At 36.5% G+C, this 14022-nt stretch overlaps 1 protein-coding gene across 2 annotated transcripts; it reads right to left on the bottom strand.

The window, feature by feature from the left end:
• Positions 1–1540: 1540 nt before the first annotated feature.
• fan1 (FANCD2 and FANCI associated nuclease 1) lies at positions 1541–13338 on the bottom strand. Of its 2 annotated transcripts, XM_005809900.2 has the most exons (13): positions 12193–13338; positions 11368–11508; positions 11079–11280; positions 9849–10082; positions 8890–9021; positions 8703–8811; positions 7767–7886; positions 4908–5072; positions 4660–4822; positions 4478–4581; positions 3512–3706; positions 3152–3280; positions 1541–2159 (listed from the first exon to the last, which is right to left on the bottom strand). In XM_005809900.2, exons 1-13 carry the CDS (start codon positions 13184–13186, stop codon positions 2010–2012), a joined length of 2838 nt encoding a protein of 945 aa, XP_005809957.2. In that variant the 5' UTR covers positions 13187–13338; the 3' UTR covers positions 1541–2009. The 2 variants fall into 2 exon arrangements, with proteins under 2 accessions (XP_005809957.2, XP_023200064.1); XM_023344296.1 differs by lacking the exons at positions 1541–2159; positions 3152–3280 and adding an exon at positions 3295–3396.
• Positions 13339–14022: the final 684 nt, after the last annotated feature.

The following is a 14022-nucleotide window of genomic DNA, read 5'->3' as shown; positions in this document are numbered from 1 at the left end:
CTTGGTAACCTGACATACTGATGATACATGTTTCTATTATAATAGAAGAATAAAGGTTCTCCTGGTGGTTGTATCCATTCATGCATTAACGCTAATTATCTGAAAACAGCCTGCCTCCGATTATCTCCTCTCTCTGCTATGATGCTCATCATCTGGTGTATTTTATAGTGCTAGTCAAAAGGTCACATCTTCTCATCATTTGTATAAAATATTTACTTCAAGGAGGTTTTTTTTTCTCTTCCAGAATAGACTGGATTTTTAGTTGGTAAATTAAAAGAAAAAGACTTTGGTTGCACAAGTTTGACATTTTCAGTCTCCCATAATTATTCATTTGTACCCAAACAGCTTAAGATATGTACATTCAATCTGCTTCAGCAAGTTGCAGAGAGAAAAACACATTTTGCACTCATCCACAAGCTACAGGAAACAATAACAGCTTGTTGATTTCATTGAGTTTCTGCAAAATTACTTGTTTTTCCTTTACACAGACCGGGCTTTTAAAGCATCGTGTCAATTAAGACACTTAATGCTAGTCTGCTTCATTCATTCCAAAACCAGTCTGATGTTTGTTTGTTTGGGATCATTAACCTCTTGAAACACTCGGATGCTTCCAGGTTTGAACCATCTGATTAGGGATTCACCGATTGCAGTTTTTTTTTGCCGATCGCCGATTATTGATCTTTCAAAAGCCTGATTTTAGCCAGTACCAATTTATTTTTGTTTGAAACATGGCTAAATATCGGAAGTAAGGCTGGAAGAAAAATGGTCACCATGATTATTAACAATCCAGAAACTCTCAGGACTCAAGTTAATCACAAACTGGAAGCACCACTAAAAGGTTGCCAACCAAGAAGGAATTGTCTGCATTTAAAATAAGAGATTCAAACTTGACTGAATTTTAAACCGGCCCACAAATGACAAGCAAAATGCTTTATGGAGGATAAGAAACAGATGGCACTCTTTAGGCTTTCTAACCTACAAATACTGCCAAGCATGGTGTTGGTAGCATCATGGTGAGGGTCTGTTTTTCTGCTAAAAGGCACTCGGGCATTTGACAAGGTAATTGGAGTAAAAAAGACAACGTTTTCCTAATTATTACACTTAAAACTTGCAACTGGGTGTAGAAACAGTTTGGCGTTCGAGCTGGAAAACTACCCCAAAAAAGCAACAAAATTGAATTAGCTAACGTTCAGAAATTACTCTGACCTCATTCCTTGTGAGGATATGTGAATAATGTTTTAAAAGTCAGCTTCTGCCCAGAAAACTCAGCAACATAAGATATTTTTGATAAGAAAGGGGGTCAAATATCCAGCCAGATTTATGCCAAAAGCTTGATGCACTACAAAAACACAAAATCTTACAGAGTATTTTTGGTTTGGTTTCTAGTGCGAATATCTCAGTACACTTGAAATAAGGTAAAACTAACTTACCGTACAAGCAACTTTTCACCAAGATGTAGGAGCTTGTTTAAAGTAAATAAATCCTTTAAAGTAAGACATTTGAAATAAGATAAAACTAAAATATTTGTACTAGAGCCTAAACCAAAAATATTTGGTAAGATTCTTTTTTTTTTGCAGTGTGATGACTTCAAAAAATGTGTGTTTACTCTGCAACCAACTAAACCACACTTAGTCACATACAAATTCAAGTCCTTAAGAATCAGTAAAGTTGTTTAGTCACTAAAATGAAGAATTCAAATGAATGTTTAAATACTCAAAATATATACACCATGATGAAGGTATGTAAACTTCTGACTGGGACTAGATTAACTCATTAGAAGTCATGATGCAGATGAGGGAAGACACCAGAAATACATCAAATAAGAAAACTTATGATGAACAACCTAAAAGTTAAAGTTTTCAGTTGAGTTTAAAATTTTTTTTAGTACAGATCAAAATATTCTTCAGCAAAAATCAGTGGAAGAAATTACAGAAACATTTCTTTTTCCTTTTGGGAGCTTGTTGCCAGGATGTTTCCGTTTTGTCAGATAAATGTGTCTCAGTAGAATCTTATTTGCTTATTTCCTCCAGACGAGCTCCCCTGGCTCCGGTGGCCGTCACGTGACACACCTCGACGTCGGCCCCGAGTTTCTGCAGCTCATCCAACCAGATCTGCTGCTTCTGAGACAGACGATCGTTGGGCCCCTTCACCTCGACCAGCTGTTAGAAGATTTCCAATTTTCACATATAGCAGAGGAAATCATCAACCACAGAAGAGGATTAGGGCCACTGACAAAAAAAGACATCAACCTCATTTTTCTTTCCTTAGAAATTTAGACTTTTTTCCTTCAGAATTCTGACTTTAATCTCAGCGTTATGTGAGATTAAATTCTGAGATTTGACTAATCTCAGAATTCTAAATTTTTTTCTTTCTCAGAATTCTGGCACTAATCTCAGAATTCTGACAATTTTCTCAAAATTCTTACATTTTTTTCCAGAATTCTGACATTTTTTTCCAGAATTTACTTTTTTTTTCAGAATTCTGACATTTTTTCCTCGGAATTATGACGTTTGTTTTTCCTTAGAATTATGACTTTAATCTCAGCGTTATGTGAGATTAAATTCTGAGATTTGACTAATCCCAGAATTCTAAATTTTTTTCTTTCTCAGAATTCTGGCACTAATCTCAGAATTCTGACAATTTTCTCAAAATTCTGACATTTTTTTCCAGAATTTACTTTTTTTTTCAGAATTCTGACATTTTTTCCTCAGAATTATGACATTTGTTTTTCCTTAGAATTATGACTTTAAACTCAGCGTTATGTGAGATTAAATTCTGAGATTTGACTAATCCCAGAATTCTAAATTTTTTTCTTTCTCAGAATTCTGACAATTTTCTCAAAATGTTGACATTGATCTCAGACTTCTGACTTTTTTTTTCCAGAATTCTGACATTTTTTTCCTCAGAATTCTGATTTTTTTCTCACCATTGTGAAGTTTTTTCTGTAGAATCTGACATTTTTTCAACAGAATTCTGACTTTAATCTCAGAATTATGACCTCTTTAACTCAGAATTCTCACTTTAAACCTGAGAAACAAGTTAGAATTGGGAGTCTTTTTCCATTGGCACTAATCCTCTGTGTGTAAATCTTACACTCAACAAATTCGACATCAAACCAAGCAGGGATGGTTTACCCCTCAGGTGATGTTACCTTATAAGTGTTGTTTGAGGTGTTCCATACAACGAGGTCAGGCAAACCTCCTCTGCAGTGTCTGTAGTCTTTTGCCATCCGGTCAATCACTCCACCAAGGAAAACTCCACCAAGACATGCAATCAGAGACTGTAAACATCACAGGATCAATTTTATTCTGTTAGATTCAAAGAACAAAGCAGTCAGGTTCAGGGAGAAATATACCAAATGTTGAACATCACACAGACGTCTGCCAAAGCTGTCATCTGAAAATGGAAAGAATCAGCTAAGAAATCATGCATTGAATAAAACTAGCTCTGCATTTTCTTCTGAACCATTCCCAAGTGAAACAAGGTGCTGGCAGCATCATGCTGTAAATACCTGTGCCTGTTGGAGGGACGAGAAACGCTCCCAGCTGACCAGCGAACACACTTTCCCCTCCTGAGATGTCCAGACATCTTCCAGCATGGCACACAGAGTTTCCACAGAAGCTTCACAGAGCAACTGAACGCGAGAGATTATAGCTTCCCGTCTGTTTTCATAGAAACAGTCGGTGTAAAGATCTAGAGGACAAGTCTGGACAGAAAAGAGAAACAAATAAAAAAGTTTAACCTTTATGGGCTTAGTTTAGGGCTGGATGATATGGCTGAAAAATGTATCAAGACATAAGTGTTTCATATCAGTCGATATCAATAATTAGTGATTGGTTTTTTGTTTTAAATATCTGAAATACTACCAAACTGGTTTCATGTCTTTTCATCTTTTATCCACAGTTTTTCCTCCATGCTGTTTTGTTTATTTTTAAACAGTTTTATGACGCAAGGTTAAGAAACATAAAACTGCTGCTGTGAAAGTTACTCAGCAGGTTGTTGCTAGGAAACCAAAGAGTCAGTGACTGAGTTGCTAAGTAACCAAAGAACAAATGAGCTTAACTGACAAGTCAGTTTATTTCCATATTTGCATTTAATTTCTTACAAAAATACATCAAAAGTAATAATACTAGTTTGTTTTTAGATATGTTTTTCCTATGTTCGATTCTAAGTGCCTTTTTAAATTTTCACTTAAAAAAGATCAATTATTTATTTTATATTATTAAAATAAAATAAATAAAATGTATTTATTTTATTTTTAGGATTTATTTTAAATCCTAAAAATAGAAATAAAATCATGGTTCTTTAAAAATAACAATTTTCCTAGTAGAATAGTAGATTTTTATCTAAAATTATATGTTGTCTGTATTCAAAAGGCCATATGACATTTAAACGAGTTTTATTTGGCTGACCTGAGAGTAAAAATGGCTGTTTAGGTTGTAAATGTTGTGGATCTCTGGATTAGTTGTTCCTTTACCTGGTATGGGTTTCTGAAGACGTCTGGAATACCTTCCATAAAGATAATGTCCCACATCAGGAGAGCAAACAAGGTTGAGAATGTTGATCCTTCTCCATGGATTCCTTTCACACAGAAGACAGCGTTCTACTTTTGTTCTCGAAGTTTCCTGTAATTTTTTGGGCTAGCTGTAAATGGTTTACCTTGGTCAAAGCCTAGTTGTCGATAATGTGCCAAACTAAGATCTTCTACAGAGCATATTACAGTAGAGTGAGCACTCCCGTCTCCTTCTTCACTTTCTGGTAAAAGAAATCTAGATTTCCCCATGCCGCCTTCATGAGGAAACAGCTGACCCCGAATGGTCACCTGGAAAGAAAGTTACAGAGAACTCAGAATTTACTTTCTTTAATAAAATATATCTCACGTATTAACACACTGTAGACAAACTGACATGTTTAACATCTTGAATTTGGACAGCAGGAAGCTCTCTGAGTTGGAGCCGGTATTTTTTGCAGCTGGGAGCGTCTTTCATCCGGAGAGCTCTCTGATGGAGGGAAAGTTTGTGTCCTGTGCGCACCAGAGGATCCGACAGCCCGTCTCTCATAGCACAGATAGCCTGAGAAGAGAAATGATGGAAAAATACCCCCCAAAAAACAGTTAAAGTACATTTTTTCAAGCTGGAGAAAAGCTCAAAAAATCTGAACCATTCTGAAATGGTTCAGGTAAATCTTACACAAAAAAAATAAACAAAACTAAGCCATTTTTGGTGTCAGGAAAATGAGCCATTTCAGTTACATTCAACGGGCAACCTCAGCTGTGCTCCAACATATTTGGTCAGCTTGTTTTATCGCTGTATGCGAGACCAGTTGCTGCAATGTTGTTACTTGTGCAGGAGGCTCTACTTCTGCTTTTCAAAGATGTACGGTTCTATAATTGGACATCTGTTTGCAGCCATTTTCATATGCGAGTGTAAACATTGACTTGGAGGGCGTGGCCAGCAGCAGCTTCTTTAGTTTTAACCCTGTAAGACCTAAGGAGTGCTGGGGATCCAGACAAATTTGCAGTACCGTAATTTCGCAACACTTTGAGCCAGCTGAAAAATTCCAACAGTTTCTGAAAGGGGAGACGTTGCGCTTTCCAGCCAATATCGGATTATTACAATAATTTCACCCTCGCCGTAGCAGGGAGTGAAATTAATCTGATGAAATATTCTTTTAATAGAAGTTAAATTGTGAAAATAACTGCTGGATATTGAAAGTTTCAGTTATTATGGATAAATGGGCAAATGTATTAACTCACAGAACATTTAAAGAACTGCAAATGTTCTGAAAATAAGCAAAAGTATCCAGATGAAGATTTGAAATGTAAGTCATAAAGGGTTTTAAAGTAACAAGATGTCCTAAAACAACTCATTTTGAAAGTAGCTCAACAGAGGTAGAACTGATCGGTCTGAAATTTTATTATACAAGAATGACTTTGTGAAAAATTGACATGTTTTGCATAGCATATAAACTTATTGTAACTTGTTAAAGGAAGCATAGAAGGTAACCTTTAAAAGCTTTAAAATGGATGTTTGCTGCAGCCTCAGTAATACCCATTACCTTTCCTTCAAACACTAGGATGGTACAGTTTTCGAGTCCTTCCCATATCGGCTCAGCAGGGTCAAAAGGCCGGAGTCCACCCTGACGACTCTGATGGCTCAAATTAGCATCCCTTCTTCAATTGTAAATGTGGTCGTTGACCGTCAGGCCAGAAGGTAGGAATGTGAATAGTCCATGTTGGGGGTGGGTATCTATGATACCTGCAGGAGATCAGGTCTCCTGTAGGTAGTGCTCTTCAGTTTAGTTTTGAAGCATACATGAAGTGTTTTTGGAGAGATGTGACCTTTTGCAGCTGATCCATGATGTTGTGCTGCATTATCCAGGTCATTTTGCCAAATGTACATAGAGTTTGCAAAACATAGAATCTGTTTCAAAAAATATGCAAAGGTTTTTCTAAAAGAAATTAGTAATGTTTCTCTTTGAAATAAAGCTAAGAGGGTATAACATGACAGTTTAGAAATAAACTAACCAAATTAATTGTGTTGATCCACCTCAAAAAAATCATGCAAAAAGTGTAAGCAAAAGAAATCTGGGAGACTTTGCACATGCAAATTTGCATGCAGCCTTTTGTGCTGTGGAGGATAAATAGGTGACTGCTTCACCTATTTAGTTCACAAGAACTAATGGCATTTATTTCAGTCATAATCTTGCGGGGGGTGACCAAGGTTCCATCACTATGTGACAGCTGGTCAGCAAACCTGGCAAACATGATTGACATGGCAGCACTGAATGCACATGTGCTTTATCAGGCATGCATTGGGGTGCAGGAGAGACGGGTGGACTTCCTGGTTGAGCTTGCAAAAGAGTTCGGTAACTCTCATGTGAGTGAGAAGAAGGCACACAAGGAGAAACTGCTTCGGCAACAACCTTCCACACCCAGCTCAGGCAAAAGGGCGAAGTGTCAGGTCAACCATCGATGCAGGATGCGTGTCCTGAGGCTGAAACATCATCAGTGACCCCTCACACCCCCACCATGGACTGTTCTCCCTGCTGCCCTCTGGAAAGAGGTTCTGCAGCATCCGGTGCAGGCCCACCTGGTTCCGAAACAGCTTTTTCCTACTTGCCATCAGACTGCTGAACTCTTAACTGGACTGCACTCAAAAACTGGTCTCCACTTTATACCTTGCACATGTACAGAGCTAAATAACTTCTATTTTACTGTCAGTCCTGCACTTTATATTTTATATTTAGATTTATATTCATATTTTATACTGTTGAAAATGACAACAAAGTCAGTCGAAGTCGAAGTCGAAGTCTAAGGAACAATTGTGCAACTGTGAGATGCGTTGAGGCCATTACCAGGGTACTGATAAGGTAATGGCCCTATTTACAGAACAAAAGCACCTGCTAGAGAAAATCCTTCAGGCCAGTTGGACTATCGAAGCCGATATAGGTATACGTCAAAGTGGACTAACTCTAGCCATTCTAGTGTCAAACAACAGCTTCACTCACTGGAGCAGCTCTAATCTGCAAGCGTCCTAAACTGCAACGACTTTGGCACAGTAGCCTTTAGCGCTAATAGGATATACACTCCTCGTGTGGTAACACTGCAGGCAGAGCAGGGAATTTAAACTACCAGGATTGCATCCGTCAGCATTAGTGTTTGTAAAATATAAATAAGGTTTGTTTTTTAAATTTATATGGGTTGTAGCATCTGAATGTTAATAATAAACCAGACAAATAAATGAAAAGATCTGTTTTTTGCTTACTTGATCCGGTTTTTTGAGGTGCTGGTGAAAGTTCAGAGCCAGCCTGTCCCACCATCGGCCCCGGCTGTCAGGACAGTAAACGGTCTGCTTTAGTAGGGCCTGCAGCTCTTCTACTGCTTCCTGTTTCATAACAACGGAGAAATACAACAGAGAAATAATCATTACTAACACAAGGTTTCTAAACAGTAAAATTTATACACTATTAAAACATTTTCAAGGTAAGTTTTCAAACTTTTCCAGCAGTACACTTTGAAGAAAAAAAACAATGCAAATGTACTTAGAAAGACAGTTTCAATTCACTATTACTCACTACGGTTATTAATAATGTCTTGTTTAGTATTCTACACTCTACAGCACGGACAAAATAAACTAAAATATAGCAAGGTTTTCTGTTTTGAAAAGTTTCTCTCACACACCTGTCTAGTCTGAGAACAAAACACAAATAAAAAAATAAAAAATAAGAATCAGCAATTTCAATAACTGTTTAATTTAAACAAAACATAAGACAACCTTTATTTCAACTATACAGATCAATAAATCATTGAGCCATTAGGAAGATTAAATATTTTTAAAAAATAAATAAATTTCTCGCTAAGTTTTCTGGCATTTAGCAAATAGAAAACAAATTGGTATTCCTAACTAAAAAAACAAGAACATTTTCTCTGATTTAACTTCAAAGAATAAGAAAAAAAATTATGTAATTTTTGTCAAGTGTATAAAAATATCTGGTTTCAACTGTAAATCATGCTTTCCAAATTTAGGCAAAGTGTTAGATTACACTTTATTACAAAACTGTTCAGTTTAAATATCAAGCACGTCATACATAAATTTAAGCATCTTAAAGGATTTCAAGCACTTACATGATCCCTGCTGACACGTTTAGCTATACAAACAAAACCAATTTGAATAACAGGCAGAAAATAAATGCAGATAAACCTCATAGCGACGCAGCCTTTGTAAAATCTCCACTCCTCTGGATAAGATTCGTGTGTAAGCCCACCCTGTAGTGAAGCTGCGAAGGAACACTGGCAGCTCTTCCTGGTGACTGGATGAAAATTACAATGTCAGCAAACATGAATTCTACAGAAATAGTACCAACGAAGAAGACTTTTAAAGTCCTGACCTCAGGTCATGGTTGCTGTTGAGCTCAATCCAGGTTTTTTTGGCAGAGGTGTAGAGCTGCAGGGCCTGATCCCACTGACCCCCCTGCATCGCCACGGTGACCTCTATAAGGGCACGCATGGACGCTTCATACCTGGTGCAATGCAAGGAGTCATAAATCTAAATATAAACTTCAGCCTTTTGTGCTGAAACAAATACAAATAGTATTTACATCCCAGAAAGTTTTAACTTTACAACCACAAGCAAGTATTTTATTACAATTTTATGTGATAGATCAACAGAAGGTAGAGAAAATATTGTGTGCTATAAGGAAAAAACTATATATTTTTTTACAAACTAAAATATGAAAAGTAGGACTTTAACAATTATTTTAGCAATTGATTATTCATCTTTCTTTTAACAGTTTAAGCCTCTTTATACAATTTCAGAAGTACAGTAAAGATGCAAATAAACAAAGACTTCTGATTTTCTTTTTTAAATAAGAAAATATACATTTTATTGTTTAAAATGCAACAACATAGTTTTCCTTAAGTGAGTTTGCTGCTCAAAGGGTTTGGGGTAAAACATATACAATGATGTATTTTTATCTTAAAATCAAAATGTATAAATAATTTGTACTGTTTTGACTTAATTACAACTCTGAAGATGTGGCCAAATGGCCTTTCTTTAGTGTGTATACTCCTGTTAGTAATCAAAATGACTAAATTAGTCATTTTGATTACTAAATTAGTTGACAATTAACTAAATAATTGATTAATCACGATTAATCCGATAAATTTTTTTCAGTCCTGCTTTCATCTGAACAGAGCACCTTCCTCCATGTTTGCTGCTTCCCTATAAGGCAAACTTCAAAAATGACTTCATATAATAATAATTAAAAAAGTGCTAATTTGTGATTCTTAAGATGACAAAAAGTGACTTCAACAGGTAACTAAGTAAAACCCTTCTGCAGGTCCTTACCTGATGAGATCCTCTCTATCTCGAAACACTTTGGCCTCTCGCTGCACGGCGTAGTCCGGAAACGCCAGACGACCCGAGTTCACCAACAGGATGGTGAAAAGCTGATTCTGACCTCCAGCTGCCATTTCCTCCTCGTCCATCGTGTCCGTCAAAGAGAAGAGCAGCAGGATGCGGGAGAAGACGGCTCGAGGCCCGCGAGACAGACGCACACAGGAGCCTGCAAGCTGCTTCGCCCTTTAAATAAAAGAAACAAAATTAAGATTAGGATTACTTCTAGCAGCTATTTATACCCACAAAGTCAAAGTAAATGATAATTTCACTTGTTTTCTACTCTTTCCCCACAGTAAAAGTGTACGAAAATGCTTGAAAAGTTAAAAAGGTAAATTTTCACATTTTTCCACCTCCACACTTTGGAGATGAAAACAATACAAATGGACTAAAAAAGACAGTTTCAAATCACCATTATATTACATTTATTACTAGATTGATAGATGGACGAACAGTCAGACAGACAGGTCGATAGATCGATAGATTTTATTACAGACTCAAAGTCCAAATTGCATAAAAAATAAAGCAAATACAATAAAACTGTAATTAATAATATCTTGTGGTAGCATTCTACTTAACAGAGACAAGATAAATTAAAACCTAGCAAAACTTTATGATTTGAAACATCTTTGTCTCTCTCAAACACACATCATACACCTGACTGGTCTGATAATAAAACACTAATTTAACAAAAATCCCAAAATGTCAATAATATTTAATATATAAAACAAAAACCAACCTTTATTTCAGTTAGATAGACCAATAAGTCAGTCAATCACTAGGAATAATAAATATTAATTAGACTGAAACAATCCAAAAACTGTAAGGCAAATGGCCCCAAATATATAAAGAAAGTTACAATAATAATAATAAAAAATTTCTTGATAGGTTTTTTGGCATTTAGCAAATAGAAATATTTTTGGCGATTCTAGCTAATCTAAAAGAAAAAGTTTAGTGTAATTTAATTTCAGACAAGCAGTCAGGAAAAATGTGTGTGTGTCTTTTGATTAGGTGTATGAAAATATCTGGTTTCAACTGTAAATATTTAGGCTTTTAATCAAATGCACTTTATAACCAAACTGTGCTGCTTGAATATCAAGCACTTTCCAAACTCTGATAACCCCTAATAAAAATTCAAGTATTTTCAAGTGTTTTAGTCACTCATATGAACCCTAATCTCACCGTTTCAGAATAACTGTCCCAACTTTGCTCTGGCTGGAGGCCGGAGAGAAGAAAGACTTCTGCCTGCTCAGACGGAGAAGCCCGTCGACCAGCTGCTGTTTTTGGGTGCCAGAACTGCCCAGATGGAAAGTTTTAGCAAGAGCTTTGAGTTCAGGAGCCGGCAGCAGATCTAGAGCCTCCATAAGATCCTCGAGGTCCTTTTCTTAAAGAGAGACGTTCACAAGAAAAATCAAAGTTCAGAAAGCATTTAAAAGGTCCTAGTCAAGCTTTAATTGGACGGATTACTCACCTGTCTGTAGAAAACCAATTTGAGCCAGTTCCTGTGCAACAGATCCCAGATCACTGCAGATCTCTCCATAATCCAGTTTATTTACCTGCAGCCACTTCAGTTTCCTCTGAAAGAGCCTCACATACAGCTTCTGAGCCATGACTAGGAGATTCAAAAATCATGACAGTGAGTTACTGGTTATGCTTTGACAGAAGCAATTGATCTGAAATAATTGTCAACTAATTTGGTAATCAATTAATCATTAACTGGAGTCAGTAAATGAGTATACAGACTCATTTACTGAAATACCAACGTTCTTAGAGGAGTTTTTAAGCCAAAACTGTTCAAATATATACATACATTTTTCATTTGAGATACAAAAAAAACCCATGTGACTGTACAAACTTTAGCTTCACTTGGTTCAAATTGTGCAAAAAAAAAAAGAAAGATCCGTTAAGCACGTTTAGTATCAATTATTAATTGGTTAATCTAAAAAATAATCAACATATCAGCCCTAAACTGTATTGATGTTAAGTCAAGCAGAAAGGCCTGAGCTTTTAACCTATTGATGTTAAAAGTATATTTTAGCTGCAGATGCATCCTTTGCTACAAATTATCAAGCTTTCACTAAGGAAATTATTACATTTCAGGTAATAACATTTTCTCTTTCTTATTTAATAAATGAACTTAATAATTTGTTTCATTGCGTCTTTTAATGTATTGTATAAAAAGGCTTAAGTGGTTGAATAAAAAATCTGCAGAATGTGCTATTTTTTTAAATCAAATCGATCGATTAATCGACAGAATAATCGATTGCGAAAATAATCGTCAGTTACAAAAATATACCTGACAAGCTCTGAAATCCATGTACGGCCGACATGTCCTCCTGGTTGAAGAGCATCCTGTCGTCCTCGTTCTCCAACACCGCGTGCAGCACGGTCCGGAAGTTACGCAGGTAGTAGGGAAGTGATTGGGCATCCGCAGTTTCTACCTTTACATCTGCATCCCTCTCCTCAGACAACTCCTCTGAACTGAAAGGCTTGTCAGATTCCTGTCCTTCTGTATTTGTGTCCTCTGGATCAAGACGAGATGATGCCTCTCCACTGCTACCTTCATATTTCGCTTTCTTTCTGATAAAAGATCCCTTGACGCTAAACGTGGCTTTCTTCTTTCTCTTCGTTTGCTTGGCAGGTGAAGGTGGCTGTTTAGATGAAACCATTGATTGATCTGATTGCTTTTCTACAGGTGATGGAGCTTCTGTCTCTGCTGAAATACAGTCATTGTTGTCTTCTAATGTCTGGACGTTTTCCTTTTGGGAGCTGCTGGTCGACTCCGCGGAGCTCATCGGATCAGATGTGTTGCTAACTTCTGCATTTTTCTTGAGATATTTTCTGGATAACTTTGAAGACAGACTTCCTAGGTCAATGGTTCTGACCACAGTTTTACTATTTATGTCCCGTGGAGTTTGCTGGGAGTTATTCTTCTTAAAATAAGGACTCGTTTTAGTTTTGGTGTCCTCTTTCTGGTCCGTCTCAGGGGACTTTGACAGATTGCCTCCAGGTGACAGCTGGACCCCTGAATAATCATTCCTACCTCCAGAAGCTGCAGTGCTGTCTCCTCTATCAAAGTTCTGACACTGCAAATCGATATGATCATTGATCTTGAATCTTGGGACTAATTGTCCACAGAGGGGACAGGCCAGGTTCGGTGGAGGCTGGCTGCTGAAGAAGTTGGTGATCGGGGTTTTCGTTGTAGAAGAAGTCCCAGCTTTAGCATCGCCTTTCTTCTTTTTCAATGACAAGCTTCGCCTCGGTTTGTCTTTGCTTGTTCTTTCTGTCATGCTGAAGCCGGTTCAATAAAAACGACCTTTTCTAACTTTTCACCTGGCTGCATACTTCTGGAAAATATAAATGTGGTTAAAGCTACAAGAACCGCAATTGAATACTAACGTGCTGAAAGCTTACACAACAAATAAAGATAGCTTTCCTGGTGCGCTAGCAGCATCGTATGTAATGTGGCGTTCGTTACTGAACCGACTCAATATGCCGGTTCTTTTAATAACGGTTGACGTGAATTAGTCATACTACAATTATATTTTAAATGGAATGGCTGTATAAATATTTTTTTTTCTTCCTAAATGCTCTCATTAATGGTACTTTACATTTTTGTTCTTGTTTTGCTTATTTTCTCATATGTACATGTTCAAAAGTAACAAAACAAATTTCAGTGGGAGTTGCTTTTGAAATCGAACCAAAGAAATATTGTCACAATTCATCATTAAAAAAGGGGGTAATTATTTAGGATGTTTAATACCTTACAAAAATATTTTGTTTACTTGGGTTATCTTTATTTGTCTGTGACAAAAAAGAAGAAATCTAAGGGAAAATATGTTTTTATGTGCCGTACATGTTATGTGTTTCAACTCTATGATGATTCAGATCATTTGTATTCCTATGAGGATTTTTTGCTGCAAACAATATAACTCCTGTTCTGTAGGGATTTAACACCTGAAATCCTGAAAGATTTAAATGTAGCAAATATATCCAACAAGTATATTTTCTGAGTAACACTAAAAAACTGAATTTGAGTCATTTGAAAATTCACAAAATGTAAATTTTATTATATCTTCTTTAGCTTTGTGATTAGACAGGTCAAACTAAGTATGCATAAGCAGAA

Source organism: Xiphophorus maculatus, chromosome 2, assembly GCF_002775205.1.
Source record: "Xiphophorus maculatus strain JP 163 A chromosome 2, X_maculatus-5.0-male, whole genome shotgun sequence".
NCBI classification, from domain to species: Eukaryota; Metazoa; Chordata; class Actinopteri; order Cyprinodontiformes; family Poeciliidae; genus Xiphophorus; species Xiphophorus maculatus.
This window is presented reverse-complemented; position numbering and strand designations above follow the sequence as displayed.